Source organism: Glycine soja, chromosome 14 (assembly GCF_004193775.1).
Source record: "Glycine soja cultivar W05 chromosome 14, ASM419377v2, whole genome shotgun sequence".
Lineage (NCBI taxonomy): Eukaryota > Viridiplantae > Streptophyta > Magnoliopsida > Fabales > Fabaceae > Glycine > Glycine soja.
In genome coordinates, this window is record NC_041015.1 from 9,481,671 (window position 1) to 9,502,415 (window position 20,745).

The 20,745-nt window shown below is 33.1% G+C and overlaps 2 protein-coding genes across 3 annotated transcripts; one reads left to right on the forward strand and one right to left on the reverse strand.

Moving 5' to 3' along the window:
• Nucleotides 1–4,650: 4,650 nt before the first annotated feature.
• LOC114383536 (cytochrome P450 711A1-like) lies at nucleotides 4,651–16,088 on the forward strand. 2 transcript variants are annotated; one of them, XM_028343221.1, is made up of 6 exons: nucleotides 4,651–4,906; nucleotides 10,332–10,398; nucleotides 13,269–13,421; nucleotides 13,931–14,735; nucleotides 14,836–14,931; nucleotides 15,601–16,088. In XM_028343221.1, exons 1-6 carry the CDS (start codon nucleotides 4,741–4,743, stop codon nucleotides 15,928–15,930), a joined length of 1,617 nt encoding a protein of 538 aa, XP_028199022.1. In that variant the 5' UTR covers nucleotides 4,651–4,740; the 3' UTR covers nucleotides 15,931–16,088. The 2 variants fall into 2 exon arrangements, with proteins under 2 accessions (XP_028199022.1, XP_028199021.1); XM_028343220.1 differs by lacking the exon at nucleotides 4,651–4,906 and having other exon boundaries at nucleotides 10,330–10,398.
• Nucleotides 16,089–16,186: 98 nt separating this feature from the next.
• Nucleotides 16,187–19,373, reverse strand: LOC114383537 (protein IQ-DOMAIN 1-like). Its single transcript, XM_028343222.1, has 5 exons — nucleotides 18,876–19,373; nucleotides 18,550–18,753; nucleotides 17,855–18,082; nucleotides 17,115–17,228; nucleotides 16,187–17,028 (listed from the first exon to the last, which is right to left on the reverse strand). Exons 1-5 carry the CDS (start codon nucleotides 18,933–18,935, stop codon nucleotides 16,381–16,383), a joined length of 1,254 nt encoding a protein of 417 aa, XP_028199023.1. The 5' UTR covers nucleotides 18,936–19,373; the 3' UTR covers nucleotides 16,187–16,380.
• Nucleotides 19,374–20,745: the final 1,372 nt, after the last annotated feature.

The window sequence follows — 20,745 nt, forward strand, 5'->3', positions numbered from 1 at the left end:
TCTCTTTTATCTATTTTTCTTCCTTCCAACCCAACACAGTTAGAGTGAAAAATAAGACATGAATTTACTTTATAAGATAAAAATATCTTTACAAAAAAACATCATTTTTTCTTATTAGATAAAAATTTCAGCATTTCAAAGATATGATTTTTCTATTTAACTAAATAATTGAAGAGAGAATTTAACACTTCATTCTCGTTTTTATTTCTCTTGCTCTTTGTTGAGTTGAGTTAGAGAGAGAAGGAGAGAGAGAGAGAGAGAAATAGAAAAGAGTAAAATAAGGATGATAATTTTGGTGGTTTGGTTGGAACTTATTAGAGGAAAGAGAGAAACTTTTTCTTGCTCGAATCTATGACTAAAACTTCCCCTCATTCGAAACGTGTAATTGGGAATCAAAAGAGAGATCTAACTCGATCTAAAACTCCACATTGGAAGATTTCTATTGGGGAACCATTGAAGTCTATATATTTTCAGTTGGCAAAAATCCATTTAGTTTCAAGCTAAGAATGAGAGAGAATCTTGGTGTGATGTGAGTAATAAGATCTTGAATTGAAATAGCTGTGGTCGTTATTTTGTTGTTTTTCAGCTTAGTGCTGAAGAATCAACTCTTTTTTTTTCCTAATCTGTTAGCTATTGTGTGGTTAACATTTTTTTGTTTTTCATAAATATGTGACAGTCTCAGAAGTCATGCTTACATATATAAAAAGAAATTACTTCATGACATGATCTGCATTAGTTTGGCAAAGTTAATTGTATCATTTAAATGAATTTTTCAATTACTACTTGTTGATGGCAAAAATTTACATGACTTATTGTGATTACATGATTAATAGGTTTGACTAAATTAGCAATCTAAGAAAATTACATTGGGTAAATATTATTTTATGCATAATAATAGACTTAATAATTTTTACAACTATAAAATAGGGGGTTTTATATATTATTTATGTAAAGATATTTTATTTTGTAACCTCACAGTCTTAAAATGACTATTAGATGTTGTACTCTAGCCTCTTCACACTATCATATTTGAGACTAAGGGATTATGTACCTTTATGACCATTACATATTGTACTGTCTTCATGTTATCATGCTTGAGGCCGAGGGGTTTAGCGTACCAGACAACGTTGTTATATCTGCCTAAGGTATATCTCCAAAGATCTTGAAATAACGGGTGAACCATGATATGGGATAATCACCTCCCAAAATATCGAAAGCATACTCAAAGGCACGAAGGGGGATATATAAGACCCCAACGTTAGCTTGAGAGGGACTAGAACACACACTGGAATGCTTAAGTTAGGTGTCCCAAACCCTAAGGAAAACCTATACCAAAATAGTTTTGATTTTAGTCTTTTAAAGATTTTTTTTAGTTTGCCGTTGTTAAGTTATGAAATTAAATGGTGACATAACAATAATGTAGGTAACCCCATTAATTTGTCATATCATTAAGGAGTATGATAAGTCAACCATGTGTAATTTTTTTAAAATTGTATTTTAAAATTATTATCAATTCAAAATAGTTATTGACATTATATTAGTTTATGAAGAATTTTAAAATAAATTATCAAAAAAATTAATATAATTATCCTATCAAACTAATTATAGATTCAATCAATTATATATAATAATTTTATCAACTTTTATATTTGAACCACACGATTATTTAATTCAAATTGATAGTGTAAACTTTTATATATATATAGTGCAATATATTAAATTCAATTTTTTTTAACATTACTTATGGTGCTTACATGGTCAACTACTTTAAACTAAAACAATTTGCACACATGTGGAATATCATTGAAATGCTGAAATTTGGCTTTTGATATAAGGGATTGGTGGAGACTCTTAATTTTCAATTGAACTAATGCCTTTATTCATGTATTTCAAGTGCGTTTCCTTTCTTTTCTTCTGCAATTGGTTCAATTTTTAGCTGTCTTCCAACTATATGAATCTACGGATCAAACATCATCATGAATTATTAAATTCAGATATATACTAGGCTTGTATCTTATAGAGAAAATAATAGACGGAAGCAAACCTTTGGTTCTACTAGAAAGAATGATAATTAATGTCTTCCACCAAAGTAAAGCACAAAGAGTTGTGCAAATCATTGTCTGTGCAATTTGGATGGGAAGAACATGGCCCCGTTCATGTCATTTTCCAAAGTCATTGACTCGTATCAAGGAAGCACGAATAGAACAAAAAGAAAGAAAAGAATTGTAAAACATTAGAAAATGCAGCAGATCGTAGTGTTGTCGTGATGCCTGTAGCTATAGGAAATTTAGACAACAGTTGTGGAAATAAAAAAGAATCAAAGGAAAGCAAGGAAGTTTAATTTCAGATGGAAAAGGATTGTTACAATCCAATGAGACTCAGCAAGTAGGTAAGAGAGAGAGAGAGGGAGAGGGAGAGATTACAAATAAATATCTTGTAAAATGATGTTTGGAAAACACTAATTATTTTTTCTTGTTTTATTTTAAGACACAAAAACACCTAGTACTTGTGACCTCGAGTCAAATAAGCTTGCTTACAAAAAAGAAAAGAAAAGCATATAGTCCATGCGTTCAAGTTTAGTTTTAACATGGCACTTTTACTTCGTATAATTTTTCGTTTGTTTTAATGTTATTACTTATTAGACTAAGATTCGTTAAGTCTCATATTTAAGTTTTATGAATAAAAAGATGTATAATTAAAAGAAAAAATTTCATTAAAAATGATTGAACTTGTCTTAGATGCATGTTTGCATTTGTTGGAAACAATAACCACAATGAAATTTAAACTTAAAATTTCGTACAAATTTCCTAAATTTATCACCACTAACCTAATTCTAATAGTTTTCTTTTACATAAATATACATTGATAAAGTTTCGATACTTAATTAAGTATTTAGAAGAAATAAGAGTTATTTTTAATGATTTTTATACTTCAAAAGAATATCTTATATAAAAAAAATAGAATTGTATTTTATAATATTAAGAAAATATTTATTATTTTTTCTAACTTATACTATAAACTTAAATACTCAATTATCTTTAAATTAAAAAGTTAATTGATTCTTATTTCTTTATTTTAAGTTTTAATAGAGTCTAACAAAAAAAAAAAGTTGACAGAGTCATATGTTATTAAAAGACATTTGTCTGTAATAATGGAGGTTGTATTTAACATAAGAAATTAATCTCTCATAACATAATGAATTAAGATTCGAATTCTGGTTGTAAGAAGTGTTTATATTTAGTATGCGTGTCTCAAACATGATTATTTTCTTAAAGAAAAAACCCGTGGATAAAAAAAGAAGTCATTTGCCCGTGCTAGTTTGTTTCTATTAAAGGTGGAAAATATTAACTTCCAATAGACAACTATAGCTGAAGTATGTAAGTTATTCTTATCCATAAATAGAAATCAACATCATCATATCTGTCAAAGAAGATATTCACGGAGATTCTCACTTTGCATTATCCACGTTGTTTCAAGGTTAGGCCTAGACTTAGGTTAAGTAGTATGATATTATAATTGTCCTGTTCACTGTTCTTTCGCTCTATGATCATTTTCGTGCTTGTCCTACTCCTTGATCACATAGGAAAGAATAGTATGCATGCTTCATAGTGCTCTAGCCTCTATGGTTGTGCGTCCCAATTCTGGTGAATATACACCCATTTTCCTCGCATGCACGAGTACCCATCCTTTCACTCAAATACATTGACGCACAATATACCACCATTTATTTTGTCCATTTTACAAACTCTAGATTTTCTAAATCATTGTGTGAATCCATTAACGTTCGTGTCCTACTTATATCATCAAGTGACATTTCATTGACGTTGAATTTTGTTATTTAATCATTAGATTGGGATTTTCATCACCTAATTAAATTATGTTTCATTTGATTAAAAAATTAATTCATATTCTATCACATAATTTCATTTTATATGCAGTATATTATTTCACCCCTAAGTGTGTTGATCAATTGTTTTGACTTTTGAGTTTTAAGTATGTAATTATATATGTTAAATACTTAAATTTTTTTTATCATCCATAACTATACTACAAGCAAGATTGTACGTGTCTTGTTTAACTGATTTAAAATTTAATAATATAATCATCAAGGGATTCAACGGCTAAAATATTATAAAGGGTATTCAATGGCTGAACTATTATAAAAATAATTAGTAAATAATGCAAATCTTCAAGCTCTTATTTCTAAAACAATATATATTATAATATATATTTTTTAAAATTATTATTGTAATAAGAATTTTTTATTCATTAGTGAGAGTTTAAGATATTTTTATAAATTTTGATTCTTTGGATCAGTTATAAGATTAATCCTATAAGATTAATCCTCGATTCGAAGCTTAATCTCATCACTCCTCTCCAAAGATCTATTTTATAAAAATCAAATTTTTGTTAACAAACTGATAATGTGATAATGTGTTGTTAACGGATTAACATTCATCTGTTCATATATAATTATATATTATAATAAAGAAAAGCAAATGTATTGGATAAAATGCATCTAATTGCCTATATCATCATTCACTAGCGGACAAAATACAATCTCCACTCTTGATGTAGTGTTCATATCCCCCTCTCTCCATTCCCACCCCAATATAAACCCCAACCCATGAAGTGAGACTACAGCCCCACTACTCCTCTAATTTCAGGAACCAAAACCTTACTTAGTCTCTGTCTCTCTAGCTCCTTTGGTATACACACACTGCACATGCCAAAATAAAAATGGTGTCCATAGTATTGGAATGGTTATTTCGTTTTCCATGTGTAGCCATGTTCACCACCATGCTGGTGTTAATAATAGGAGGATTATTGGGTTATCTTTATGGGCCCTATTGGGGGCTGAGGAAAGTTCCAGGCCCACCATCTCTGCCGCTTGTAGGACACCTGTTGGTTAATTTTGAAAATCGAGATAATCCTGGATAAATCTGAAGTCGTGTATAAACACTTTCAGATTGAATCAAATTTCGGGGTTCAACCAAAATTGTTCAATCGGATAAAATCAGAAGATTATATATAGTTCAAGAGTTTTGTTTTGGTCTTGTGAGTTTTTCACATCGTTATGCTTTCTGAACCAGGATGATTATTTATAATCAAAGAACAAGTGGTTTTTGGCGGTTGATGGAAGTTATTTATTTTTAAAAAAATTGTCGTTAATGGAAGTTTTAGTAACTTCCATGTAACTTCCATGTAACTTCCAACCGTTGATGGAAGTTAGTAACTTCCATGTAACTTCCAACCTTTTGCCTAAACCGAACATCTCGTTATTACATTAAAACAAGCGTGCACTCTTATTTTAACATAATAAAGAGATCAATTACACTAAAATGTCCAACAAACCTCCCCCATTTTAGTGTAATTACCGATCAAATCACCAAAGTCATAACATACCACAAACTACTGCATAGATGAAATATCGTGACGATTGAATTTCATCTTAGCAAATTACACGTTTCAAATATTCGAATATCAGGGTGTCACTAAGGATTGAACCCTTTCTATTCATAATGAATACATGAAGATAATCTGCACAATAGTTTATAACATTACTCTTGCTCGACACTAGTTTTACTAGCCTGTGTCCCTATCCTTCATAAGCATATCAAAGCCAAGTCCCAGCTTCTTGAAGCGACTAAACTTCATGCTTATATAGGTAGTCCTTTTCTTTCTTGCACCTGTAAATGCAATTTTTCAAAAGAACCATTAAGAAGTTATACTTCAACCTCCTTAACTTGCAGAACCGAACACATTCCTTTTGGGATACTTTCGATGATGTGTTCCAATCTCTACATGTTAAGCTTTCCACATTGAATTCAGCACCTAATGTCATATTAGATGGGAATTGGGTATCTTAACATAAGAGATTTCAGATGGACTTTAATCCTAATCCCACAGCCGACCTTTTCACGAGATCTCTACTTAACCCTTTGGTTAAATGATCGGCCAAATTATGCTGAGTTCTCACAAACTCCACTGATATCACACCATGCATGATTAACTCCCGAACCATGTTGTGTCTAACACCCAAGTGTCTAGACTTCCCATTATACACTTGACTATATGCCTTAGCCAAAGTTGCCTGACTATCACACCTGATAGACATGGGAGGTATAGGTTTGGGCCACAATGGAATCTCATAGATTAGATTTCTTAGCCACTCAGCTTCTTTACCAGCTGCTGCTAAAGCTACAAATTCAGATTCCATTGTTGAATTTGTAATGCAGGTCTGTTTCTTGGATGCCCAAGAGATAGCACCTCCACCAAGGAGGAATACCCAACCACTTGTGGATGAATAATCCTCCATATTGGTTATCCAACTTGCATCAGAGTAACCTTCAATAACCGAAGGAAATCCAGTATATGTCAAACCATAGTCAATGGTTCCCTTTAAGTACTTGAATACTCTATTCATAGCTTGCCAATGATGAGAACTAGGATTACTTGTAAACCTACTGAGTTTAGCAACAACATAAGCTATATCAGGCCTAGTACTAATCATTGCATACATGAGTGATCCTATCGCCCTTGAGTATTCAAGTTGAGACACTGCTACACCTTTATTAGGTAATAGCTTCAGGTTAGGATCAATGAGAGTACTTACCGGAGAACAATCTTTAAAATTAAATTTCTCCAATATCTTCTCAATATAATGTGATTGAGAGATGGAAATACCATTGTTTCCACGTTTGATCTTTATTCCTAAGATCACATCCGCCTCCCCCATATCTTTCATATCAAACTTAGAAGACAAAAATGCCTTAGTTTCATCAACTTGATCTTGGTCGGTACCAAAGATCAACATGTCGTCTACATACAGACAAATGATAACTCCTTTGCCATGAGTATCAAACTTGCTGTATAGACATTTATCTGCTTGGTTTATAACAAAACCACTAGACAACACAACCTCATCAAATTTTTGATGCCATTGCTTAGGCGCTTGTTTCAAGCCATAAAGAGATTTCATCAGTTTACACACCTTATTTTCATTTCTTGGCATAACAAACCCTTCAGGTTGTTTCATGTATATCTCTTCATCCAATTCACCATTTAAGAATGCAGTTTTCACATCCATTTGGTGAATCATCAGATTGTGGATAGCAGCAAGTGCTAACAACAGTCTAATAGTGGATATCCTAGCAACAGGAGCATATGTATCGAAAAAATCAATACCCTCCTTTTGCCTAAAGCCTTGGATAACCAATCTGGCTTTGTACTTGTCAACAGTACCATCCACTTTCATCTTTCTCCTAAAGATCATCTTACATCCTAATGGCTTACATCCAGGAGGTAAGTCAACCAATTTCCATGTATTATTTTGCATGATGGAATCCATCTCACTTTGGATTGCTTCTTTCCAGAATACAACATCCCTTGAAGCCATTGCTTCACTAAAAGTCTTTGGGTCTTCCTCAACATTAAGGCAATATTGATATTGAAATTCAATATCATTCCTTGACCCTTCAACCAAATAGAGTTGAAAGTCATCACCAAATGACTTAGCCTTTCTTACTCTCGTACTCTTTCTAGTTTCAGTACTAGTTGAAGGTATATCCTCAATATTAACTGAGACTTTCGACATGGAATTCATGTCCTTTGGCCTAGGTATAGATGTAAACCTTTGTTCATCAAAGATAGCATCCCGTGACTCTATAACCGAGTTCACAGCAACAGAATCATTAGATTCTAGCACATAGAATCTATATGCTTTAGAATGTTCAGCATATCCAATAAATATGCAATCTATACCTCTTTCACCTATGGTTTTCCTTTTAGGTTCTGTAAGCCTGACTACAGCCCTACATCCCCAAATTTTGAGATAACTCAAATTTGGTGTCTTTTTGTGCCAAAGTTCATATGGGGTAACCTTATTCCTTTTGTTAGGAATTCGGTTCAACAAGTAACAGGCTGTCAACATAGCCTCACCCCAAAATCCTTCACTTAAACCCGAATAGGATAACATGGAATTCACCATTTCTTTCAAGGTTCTATTCTTCCTTTCGGCTACACCATTCTGTTGTGGTGTATAGGGAGCTGTAGTTTGATGTATTATTCCAGTAGATTGAAAATAAACCGGATCATAATACTCACCTCCCCTATCCGTACGAAGAGTTTTGATTAGCCCATTTTGATGAAGTTCTACCTCTTTCTTATAAATTTTAAATTTATCAAGAGCTTCATCTTTTGTATTTAATAAATATACATAACAATACCTTGATGCATCATCAATAAAAGTAACAAGATATTTTTTATGACCTAATGATGGAGTAGCATGCAAATCACACAAATCACTATGAATAAGGTCTAAGACTTTAGTCTCACTTTTAACATCCTTAAAAGGTTTCCTAGTGATCTTGGTCAACATGCAAGTTTTGCATTTTTCAATGTTCATATCAAAAGGAGGAATCATACTTGTTTTTGACATATCTTTTAATCTTTTGTAATGAACATGTCCTAATTTAGCATGCCAAATTTCTGATTTTGTCATATTAGTTATAGAACTACACGAGGCCATACAAACAGATTCATGAACAAAAGGAACATCAATGTTTAATTTAAACATTCCATTACAACGATAACCAAATCCAACAAACAAACCATGTCTTGACAAGATGTACTTGTCACTTTCAAGTACTTGCTTGAAACCACAATTATTTAAAACCATACCAGACAATAAGTTCTTACGAATACCAGGTACAAATAAGACATTATCCAAATACAAACTTTTTCCGGAAGTAAAAACTAAATTCACACAACCTAATCCTAGGATTGGTTCAGTTGCAACATTGCCCATCTTCACAATAGAGCCATCATCGATTGGTCTAAATTCCTTGAACCAACGACGATCTTTGCACACATGGCTTGTTGCTCCCGAATCAAACCACCAAGCAACGTCGTCATCCTGCACATAGAATGCATCAGATATTAGTGATACATAATTTGAATTCGTATTCGAATTAAAATTATTCACTACAATCTGACCTTGTTGCTTTTCAGGATCATTAGACCCACTTGGACCAGCCTTGTTCTTTCCTTTGAACACCCGGCAATCCCTCTTTAAATGACCAGGTTTCCCACACTTCCAACATGACAATTTTGTCTGTTTGTTTGGACCTTTGTTCTTATTTCCTTGAAATTTTCGTTTGTTACCTTTAGCATTGTAATTTTGCTTAACTGTTCCACTTTCCTCTACCATATTAACGGAAGAGGAACCTGCTACGGTTTTATCATTGACTTTGTCAATTTCCTGAGCCCTCAGCGACTCCTCAATCATGAAATGACTGCCGAGTTGAACCAGAGTCAACTCTTCCTTCATATGTTTCAAGGTATGCTTGAAGTCTTTCCAAGAAGAAGGCAGTTTATCAATTATAGATGAAACTGCAATGGATTCATCCATTTTCAAATCATGTTGAGTAAACTGACCCAAAATCCGCAGCAGTTCATTATATTGCTCCATAATAGGCTTCGAATCAATCATTTTGTAATTAAAGAAATTACTAACTAAGAATTTGTTACTTGAGGCATCTTCTGCCATATACTTGGATTCAAGAGAGTCCCATAATTCCTTAGCAGACTCAACATTTTGATAAATATCAAAGAGAGAGTCAGACATACCGTTCAGAATGTGTCCACGACAAATGTAATCGTCGTTCTCCCATTTCGAACGCTTCCTTGTTTGATCCAGAGTTTCGCCTTCCATATACACCGGCATCGGTGTACTCAGCACATACACCACATTCAATGTTGTCAAGAGAAAGTGCATCTTCTTCTGCCATCTTCTGAAATCCTGCCCTTCAAACTTGTCCAACTTTGCAAACTTGCTTGTCATCTTCGAACTATCGTTCGTCATCTCGAAAGATTTGATTCAATCTTTTGTTGGATAATTTTGAAAATCGAGATAATCCTGGATAAATCTGAAGTCGTGTATAAACACTTTCAGATTGAATCAAATTTCGGGGTTCAACCAAAATTGTTCAATCGGATAAAATCAGAAGATTATAGTTCAAGAGTTTTGTTTTGGTCTTGTGAGTTTTTCACATCATTATGCTTTCTGAACCAGGATGATTATTTATAATCAAAGAACAGGTGGTTTTTGGCGGTTGATGGAAGTTATTTATTTTTAAAAAAATTGCCGTTAATGGAAGTTTTAGTAACTTCCATGTAACTTCCAACCGTTGATGGAAGTTAGTAACTTCCATGTAACTTCCAACCTTTTGCCTAAATCGAACATCTCGTTATTACATTAAAACAAGCGTGCACTCTTATTTTAACATAATAAAGAGATCAATTACACTAAAATGTCCAACAACACCTTCCCTTGCTGGCTAAATATGGCCCTGATGTGTTCCCACTCCTTGCCAAGCAGTATGGCCCAATTTACAGGTTTGTACTTCTTTACATAATTGAATTTGGATAGAAGGCACTTTCTTTTTACTATGTTCCTCGGACACAGATATTAATATCTGTCCTAGAACTTAGTCAGTTAGTTTAATATATATCTTTTGATTCAAAAGTCTCCAATTCAAGATCTTATTTAAAGGAATCGAGCTCAATACTACTCAAATCAATTTAAAGGAATCGAGCTCAATACTACTCAAATCAATTGTTGGCGATACCAGACAATTTAGTACACCTTAGTCAATTTGATTTGTTGAGATCATTATCATTTTCTTCATCTTCTTTTCATGAGAAGGTAAAAAAAAAAAGCTGTTATTGTTGGTACAATACCCAACTTGAATATATGAAATTCAAAATGCATCAAAGTCCTGTTGGGTGTGGATGATATTTGGTCATGTAATGATGGGGGTTATACATCGTTGACTTGTGAAGGGTATACTATATGATTATGGTGGTGGTGGGACAGTGTTTTAGTGCATATTGCCAGGGAAGAAGTAGATAATCATCTAATTTGGAAAAAAAGTTAACGTTCTGTTGTGATCTATTTGTGCTTGCTTGTCAAATTGATTAATTGTTCTGTCAATATGACAAGGGGCAGCATTAGCATCAGCATGCCCGTACTATAGTACCATGGTTAAATTGCTCTTGATAAATAATAAGAGTGCCCTCAATTGTATGCACTTAACCTTCTAAACAAAGATCTTGTTGTCCTTGATGGCAGAAAAAATTGAGTCCTTTAAAAGTGAATAAAGCATCTAAAACAAAAATATAGGTAAATCCATAGTTGATTTGAATTAAAGTACTTTATAAATTTATTTAATTTTGAGTTAGCTAGTGGTGGATGCACGTATACTTTGGTTTATATAAATAGTGCATATTTACTTTTTTTTTTCTTTTCATTTTAAATACTTTGCTAGATCCATGGTCATAAATGAGTTAAGATAAGTAGAGTAATTTTTTAGACTTGTTGGAAGATGTAAAGTTTGAATTCTAATCTAATTAGTTGATAATTTAACTTTTGTTCCTTTTATCAAATATTTTTTAAAATATTTTTAAAATTATTAATTTAATATTTAGTAAATGCATTTTTGTACTAAAATATAAATTAAAAAAGAGAATAAAGTTAATTAGACGTAAAAATTACATAAATATATCTTTCTCACATTTAATTTTTTTATCATCATGCACACATATAACACTCACTCCCAAAAGTTTTTAATATAATTTTATAAACTTTGTACTGGACTGACTTTTATAATTATACATAAATTAAATTTGAGTTTATTTATCTAATATAATAAAGCATTTTATTGGACATTTAACCAATCAAATTTAGATAGTAAACCAGTAAACTTCGGAGTTTGATTTTTATGCATTGTTCATTAATAAAAAAATATTTTTAATATTTAATATGTTTTAAGATAAAATTAACAAACTTATAATATATAGCATTTTTTATTAAATAATAATATAAAAAATCTTTCTATAATAGATGCATAGTCTACTCTATATTTTATGTAGTTCAATTTTACAACCCTGATTATCCTTGGGTGATTAATATTCTATCCAACAGTACAAAATCTTGGATATCCTGTGAAACTCGGGTTCGATTCTCAAAAGTCAAAAGAGAAACATTTTGTTACGATTTTAATCATTGTGTACGGAAATTTCTCTTTCTTTTAGGATTAATATTTTATTAAGAAAAGAGAAAAATTATATATTAACATAATTTAACATGCATTAAAAAAAACATAATTTAACATGAGAAAAGAAGAGAAACGAAAAGTTGAATACGAATTACCGTGTGATTTCATATATTATTCTCGTCAACTTTTCTATCATCAGCCGCCAGTTATATTTAAGAAGTTTTTAACTGGTAACTGCATGTTGGGGGGATTTGGATCATGAGGAACAACAATATATTCAGAAATGGGAGACCAAGTTATTTGGAGCTGATATCTTTTATTAAGACCTTCTCCTGGAAATGGTTATTGTATGAAATTGGTGTCAAAGCTGATAATTTATTATGTTATTCTGCTGTTATAAGTGCCAGCTGATATGTACATCTTGTAGAGTCTTTTTGTACATCCGATTATGTTTAATATATATCATCTTTTGCCTTTCAAAAAAAATTTAAGAATTTTATTAGAATGTAGTGTTAATTATAGAATATTATGTATTTGGTATGCATGACTAACATATAATTGGTCCTATAAAAAGCTTCTTAATATAGTTAAATTGATACTTAAGTTTCTTAATTAAAATCTAGAGTTTAATCTTCAATTTGAGCATGAAATCATAACTAAAAATATTATTTTATTCTAAAATAAATCGATTCGATGAAAGAAGACATTTAATTAAACAAACCTCAGATACATTTAATTAAACACAAAAATATAACTAATCTAAACAGAATTATATTCAAATTCTTTAAATAAGATTTTATATTCAATTTTTATAAATAAAAATGTATATAATTAAGAAGGAGTCTCTAATAAAAGTAGTCATTCAATTTTTTTTAATGAAAATTAGTAATCAACAAATCAATTTTTATATTTCACATTTATAACAATTATTACTTTAAATATTATATTTATACTATTTTAATTGATCAAGGGTCTTAAAATGTTTACATCAGTATATGAAAATTAAATTCTCTATATAATAGTATTTTAAACTTTTATTACCGAATCAGCATCACAAATGCTTGATAAATCATGGCAACTTCATTTCATGCTTATAAAGCCATATATAAATATTTCTTTTTCCCCTTCTCACCTACTTTGTTATTTCTTTTTTCCATAATTTTCAATTTTACAGTTGATGATGTTGTTCCTATTTGTTTAATGGAGCAGATTTCATATGGGAAGACAACCACTAATCTTGGTAGCAGATCCAGAGCTTTGTAAAAAAGTGGGTATCAAACAATTCAAAGACATTCCAAACAGAAGCATTCCCTCTCCTATTTCTGCTTCTCCTCTTCACCAAAAAGGTCTCTTCTTTACCAGGTATGCAATTTTGTTCTCTTCCTTTTGTAACAAAAGCATAAAGCATAATTATTAATTTATGAGACAAGTTATTATTCAATGAGTTTCAGAGAATAGATAAATGATAATCATGAGTATTGAAGGTTTTCAAATATATTATCCTAGCATAAAATTGTTGAAGTCACACTTGAGAGACACAAGATATTCCATGTAATTATATTTCTTTACAGATTTATATAAGTTAAAATGTAGAGAAGTTTTATTTGTTGAGCACTTTTGTGTAACTTTTTTCTTGTGGATTTCTGGGTGGGGTAGCATTAGGCATAGGCACTACATGTTAGATGTGATTTCCATTTTGTGATCATCGTGCCATGTCATTAATTTGAGAACCAAAGATTCGTAGTAATCCAATTCCAATGGTTCTCCAATATCTCTGTCCTCCAGTGAGAAAGAACAATGGTTTGATACACAAAATCTAAGCACACAAAAGAAATTGATCATGCAATGAATGATGATGATGATGTGTGCAGGGACTCACGTTGGTCAGCCATGCGAAACACGATCTTGTCAGTGTACCAGCCATCACACTTGGCTAGCTTAGTGCCAATGATGCAATCATTCATAGAATCCGCAACACAAAATCTTGATACCCCAAATGAGGACATAATCTTTTCCAATCTTTCCCTAAGGCTAGCAACTGATGTGATTGGAGAGGCAGCATTTGGTGTCAACTTTGGCCTCTCTAAGCCCATTTCAGTTTGTGAATCAATCAAGAGTGTTAGTGTTAACAATGTGAGAAATGATGATAATGATAATGGTGATGATGAAGTATCAGATTTCATCAATCAACACATTTACTCCACAGCACAACTTAAGATGGACTTGTCTGGTTCATTCTCCATCATACTTGGTCTACTTGCACCAATACTTCAGGAGCCATTTAGGCAGATTCTGAAGAGAATACCAGGCACAATGGACAGGAAAATAGAGAGTACTAATGAGAAACTTAGTGGTCGTCTTGATGAGATTGTCAAGAGGAGAATGGAAAACAAGAATAGAACTTCAAAGAATTTCTTGTCACTCATTTTGAATGCAAGAGAATCAAAGAAAGTATCTGAAAATGTCTTTTCACCTGACTACGTTAGTGCTGTTACTTATGAGCACTTACTTGCTGGGTCAGCTACTACAGCCTTTACCTTGTCATCCATTGTCTACTTGGTTGCTGGACACATAGAAGTTGAGAAAAAGTTGCTTCAAGAGATTGATGGATTTGGTACACCTGATAGGATTCCCATAGCTCAAGATCTTCATGACAGTTTTCCTTATCTTGATCAGGTCAGCTGCTAGTGATACTTTGTGAGATTCAAGATTTTGTACTTTGAATTTGCAAGGACCAAGAAATAATGATGTGAAATTCTCAATTTAATTAATGCAGGTGATTAAAGAGGCCATGAGGTTTTACACTGTCTCCCCATTGGTTGCAAGAGAAGCATCAAATGAGGTGGAGATAGGAGGTTATCTTCTTCCAAAGGTAGTGATATAAATTTTTGGATAGCATTGGGATGGATAACATGTAAAGAGAAAATAATATGTGAACAGACAGAGTAAAAAGTTTTCATATAACAATCAAATAGAAATATAAGATAAGTTTGTTATCTTTTATAATTATTATACATTCTTTGGTTAAGTGAAAAAAAGAGAAAGAAAAAGAAAGGAAAAATATTAAAAAGATACTTCTTTCTTTCTCTTGTTTGGTAGGATAAGGAAGGAAAGGAAAAAAATCTATATGGACCTCACCTATTTATTCTTTCTTTCTCTCCATTTTGGAAATAAAAAGAGAGAAGAGCTTATAAAAGTACAAAGACAAAAATATCCTTATACGTTGTACATCTCTTTTATTTAGGATTTTTTTTTTCATTTTGTATACATATCTTCTGTCTTTTCTTCCACTTCTAATACAACCAATCAGTTTATATTGTACTTTTATTTTTCTTTCACTTTCTTTCTTAAACCAAACATACTATAAAAGTCAAACAATTTTTGATTGATTAGTGTGAAACTTTATAATGTGTCTCATTTTCTTTCTTTGTTTTAGTACATGTGCAAAATTTCCCACTTTTTCTTGGGAGAGGAAGACATTGTATAATCTTGATGAAGGGTTTTCTAGTTATGCCATCACTGATGTTTTGTACACGAGCAGGGGACGTGGGTATGGTTAGCTCTTGGAGTTCTAGCAAAAGATCCAAGAAATTTTCCAGAGCCTGAGAAGTTTAAACCAGAGAGGTTTGACCCCAAATGTGAAGAAATGAAAAGAAGGCATCCTTATGCATTCATACCATTTGGAATTGGTCCCCGGGCATGTATTGGTCAGAAATTTTCCCTACAAGAGATCAAACTTTCTCTGATTCATTTGTACCGAAAATATGTTTTTCGTCATTCACTTGACATGGAAAACCCTGTAGAAATGGAATATGGTATGGTTCTCAACTTCAAGCATGGTCTCAAGCTTAGAGTCATAAGAAGAACGTAATACTGTGATGCAATGGATGAATTAAAATCTCTCTTCAATATGTAGTGATTGTAAACAATGCAAAATATGCTTATGTAATTCAAACAAGTACAATTTTGCTGAGATGATACAGGATATTAAACTTTTATGCAAATTTTATGAAAGAAAAAGTATTTTGACTTTGAATGTGTCTACAAAAGCAGATTCCCCCCACTAATTGCTGGGTCTCACTCTCTTCAATTTTATACTTTGTTTAGGCCTTGCAGTTCTCTTGATATATCATGATACCCATGAAAAATTAACAATTGATTATACAAATCCCCCTAAAGTAGAATTGCTTAGGGAAAGCACAAACACCACTGCTACAGTTGTAATTCAATTAACAGACCATTGAACAACAAGATGTTGAAGTGTTGAACTTCTTGAAAATAAATACAACAGAGAGGATCAATCAATTGAATCAAGACCCTTTCACTGTGACCTCTTATCCATGTAGGTTGGTAGGTAAAGAGGCCTACAGAAGTTGGTTGAAGGGTCAGAAGCACCATTAGAGAAAACCGCTGTTCTTTTGAGAAACTGGAACTCATCCATGGACTGCTGCCTATGAGATCTATTGTATTGATGGTTGTTGGTTTTCTGCTTCGCCTTGGTTGACTCGGTGAGGTTCATGTAACTAGGCCTTGTGTTGTTAGTATCCTCTGTCCTGTCACAGGGCAATGCAGCACTCCCAGATATTGGCGTTGTAGAAGTGCATATTGAGGATGAATTAGAGCTCTCATCATAGTGAAACTCGGAACTTGGACTTGAGGACAAATGATTAGCTTGCCAAATAAGGGGAGGTCTAGCAGAGATCCTTGTGCTGACATTGTTCTTTCTGATTTTGACATTGCATGGTTCTGATGTTTTTGAATTTGAGGAGTCAACACATTTCTTTGGCGGAGGAGGAGGGGTCTTCTCTGTGGCATTAGCATGATGGGTTTGTTCCATTAATCTACTCTCCCATGGCTTAGCTGCCATCCAACGTTCCAACCAACTCCATCCCCAGTTTGCCTTGTCCGTATCCTGATTGTTGAGAGTGGCATTTGCTCTTGAATTAGAGATGGGGGTTGATCTCCATTGCTGCAAAAGCCAAGGATTAAACATATTTATTAATAAGTTGGAAAAACAAAAAGGTTACACAGCATATTTTCTCTGTCTATGGTTACCTTGTGGGCAAGAGAGTATGCAATTGCTCTCTCCCTCTTGAAAGCTCCTTCTTGCCTCATCTGTAATTTTGTCTTGACATCTTCCAATGATCCTTTGCTATCACACCAGCCTTCCTGCATGCATGTTCCCAAAATATTTCTCACAAAACATTATGTAGAGGTGAGGTCTGTGAAACAATTTTGTATGGTATGGTTGATGATTTAGCAATTTGACAAAACTTGGACATAGTTTCTAAGTACTTGTTTGGATTAAAGTATGCAAACTTAAATTTGAATAACCTTCATTTTAAAAATTAAGTTTGCAAAAGCAACCCTCCCCGTTACTTCTATTTCAAACTGAGTTTCAAAACAAAATTGAGGCAAAACTCGGTTTACAATCAGACCCTAGTAAAATCCAAAAATAGTTTAAGACTTAAGTGCTTTTGGTGTTTTTCTCTGATCAGAATTATTTTTTTTACAAATTACTTTTTATTTCAGTAATTTGTGTAATAAAGATTTCAAATAAAAGGCAGCACACGTTACAAAACTACAATTCTGCTTGAATCAGTACCAAAAACACCTATAGAACAGCATTTATGTTTTGTCTACACAATTTCCTGCATGTTTCTATTAAAGATCAGCATAGGTTATAGCAAGGTAAAAACTTCAATTCTGCCCCTCAATTGTCCGGGAAGGATTAAAAAAACACCCAACACAACTGTATCAAAGTTTTGTGCATACAAATTATGATATTGTACTACCTCAGCTTGTTTGATGAGTTCAGCCTTGGTGCGGCGTTCATTGAGCATGTTCTGCACTGCTTGGCCCTCAATAGACATTCGCACGCGCCGAGCTCTTACACGAGCCTGGACACGAACCAAGGCCTGCATGCACCTCAATGTGACCGCAGCCTGCTTCCTCACGAGTCTACCTCGTACAAGAGCTTGAAGTCTCACCACTCCCTTCAATGCCCTCAGTGCCCTTCTTGCCTACAATCATAACAATCCAATCATAAAAATCCAACATATCAAGCAAGCAAGTTTCAAATTTCCACATCCAGTGAACAAAAAAAAAACACTGAAATGAATAAAGCATTAGCTTACTGTCCAAGATCTCACATCGACCAGTGACATGACTAAGGGCATGTTCGGTTAACCGTTCAAAAAAAGGTACTTATCAGTGGGTGCTGAATGTACTTTTTTTAGAGTAATAAACTCAATTTTCTGACATGTTTGGTTACCATCAAAAGTACCATTGCACATTACAATTTTTCCTGGAAACTCAGTTTTGTAAAAGCAGGACTTCGATTGCTTTTGCAAACTTAAGTTTACTCATAAACTTTAATCCAAACATGTACTGAAATAGTATATATAAGTGAGAGACAATCCTCCTCACTCTCAGGAGTTAGATTTTGGGATGGAGATAGGCCTAAATCCAAATTGTAAAAAGAACATACCAAGAAGGCGCGGAAAGCGGTTTGGATTCGGGTGGCGGCCCATTCTTGCTTGAGTAGTTTGAAATCCTTGGGCGGAGCTCTGACCACAGTGGCCACCGCAGCATTGAAAGAATCCGAAGCCACGCTAGCGTAGTCGTAGTCTTGAGATCTGTTTTCCCCTGCAGAAGAAATCTTCCACAGCCTCCACTTCTTCTTCTTCCCACCCTACATACACATCAATTTTCTTTCTTAGTCACTCAATTGCTACCACCAAAAAAGAAGTAGTAATAATGAAGATGGTTGCTTGCTATCTAGCTAGCTAGCTAGAAAGAACAAGTGTAACTTACGAGGTCGTTCTTGTTGTTGAGTCCGATTAATGCTTTTACCCATTTTCCAGATGCACCCATTTTTGGTTCTGGCGGTGTTGAAGATGCGAACTTTAGGTGACTTTCTTTGAAAGGGGAGATAGAATTGATAAACTAAATGAAGAGAGATAGTAGTAGTTTTGTGTTGGGTTGAGTTAAGAGTAGTGAGTAGAAACTGAAGGGTGCAATAATGAAGTGAATGATGTTGGAGAGAGAGACAGAGACAGAGTTTAATGTAATGATGAGTGAGAGTGGGTTGTTTTGATTTGAGTGAGTGGTTGTGGGGTTGTGTAGTGTGTGCCGTTTTTCTGAGATTTGAATTTCAAAACGTGCAACGGACAGCACAGTTGTCTTCCTCTCTCTCTCGCTCGCTCGCTCGCTCCATCGCACGACGTCGTTCCATTTCCAATGTGGGCCCCGCTCCTATGGGGAATGAAAGAGAATGAAAATCAAAAGCCTTCGGTCTCAGTGACTGTGACTGTGAGTAGTGGCGGAAAAGGTTTTGGAATGCACGAGAAAGAACAAAGTGAAAGGAAATAATAAATAATAAACAAACGATGTTGTTAAAGGAAATAAATAAAAAAAGCAGATGGAGAAGCAACTCTAATGAAAACAGGGAGGGAGTTTAATGATTTTTTTGACACAACTTTCTCTTGCAATCGTGAGCCATTCATTGGCGATAGCGAGCTCTTTGCCAGAATCTCCAGGTGTCGTTGTTCAACCATCCACAGTACAATGGTCTTCGGAGGGCAAAAACACCGGTTTGGGGTCTCTTTAAAAACTATTTATCAAAAGAGATTGTTCTACACATGCAGTGGCACAACCACTTTTGGTCAGTATAGGCTAAGGTAGGGCGCAGGTGTTACACAATGTGCAAGTACGTATGTGAGGGTGTTGCGCCAAACCTCTTGGAGCAATACTCCTTGCTCCTTCCCCGTTTGTAAAGTAAAAATGCATGTTGTTTCCTCACTTCCCTCAGTTGCAGCAAACACCCTCCTCAGCTTCCTTCTTCCCGGTAAGTTTTTTTTGCTCCCTTCCATCCCAACTTACTCTCTCTCTTGTAGTTTCATCTGTCTCTCATCATAGCTTAAGTTCATATTTTTTATTATTGCTAATGACACTTACATATATTAAAATAGGTGATATTATGTGTACATTTAAAATATTTAATGAGTACGGCATGTTCAGGGGGCATGTTAGCCCCCCTCAATTTTTTCAATTTGTTTTTTTATTGATAGATATAATACTAACGTTATAAAATTAAAAAGTTAAATATAATTTTACCTTTATGACATGCATGATTCCCCATAACACGTTTTTACTTTATTTTTAATTTTATTTCACTTGTAGAGAGTCTAGGAAAAATTACGTTTGTGTCTCCACATTTTTTATAAAATAAAATACAATAAAGAAGAAAGATAAATAGAAAATGAGAAGAAAAAAGTGATAAAAAGGGAGTAGTGGATTCAGAATAATTAATGGGTGTAAAATAGTCGTGACAAAGTGTGGAGACCAAATGAAATTATTCTCATTATATATTGTTATAAATACAAAGGAAAATGAGTCTTCACACGGATGTATTATTATATACGGACGGAGAATTAATTGACATCAAATGCTAGTTATTTAAAGATAGATAATTAATGTTTTAATTGGCCAATATATAAAATAATTATTTATTTTATATAATTAAAATTTATAATAAATAAATATTTTTAATATAAAAATTATATTATTATTAAATTTCATAATAAATAAATATTTTAAACTTGTAAATTATATTTTAAATTTATGATAAATAATTTATATTAAGATAAGGTTATTTATAACTATTGATATTTAAAAAAAACTA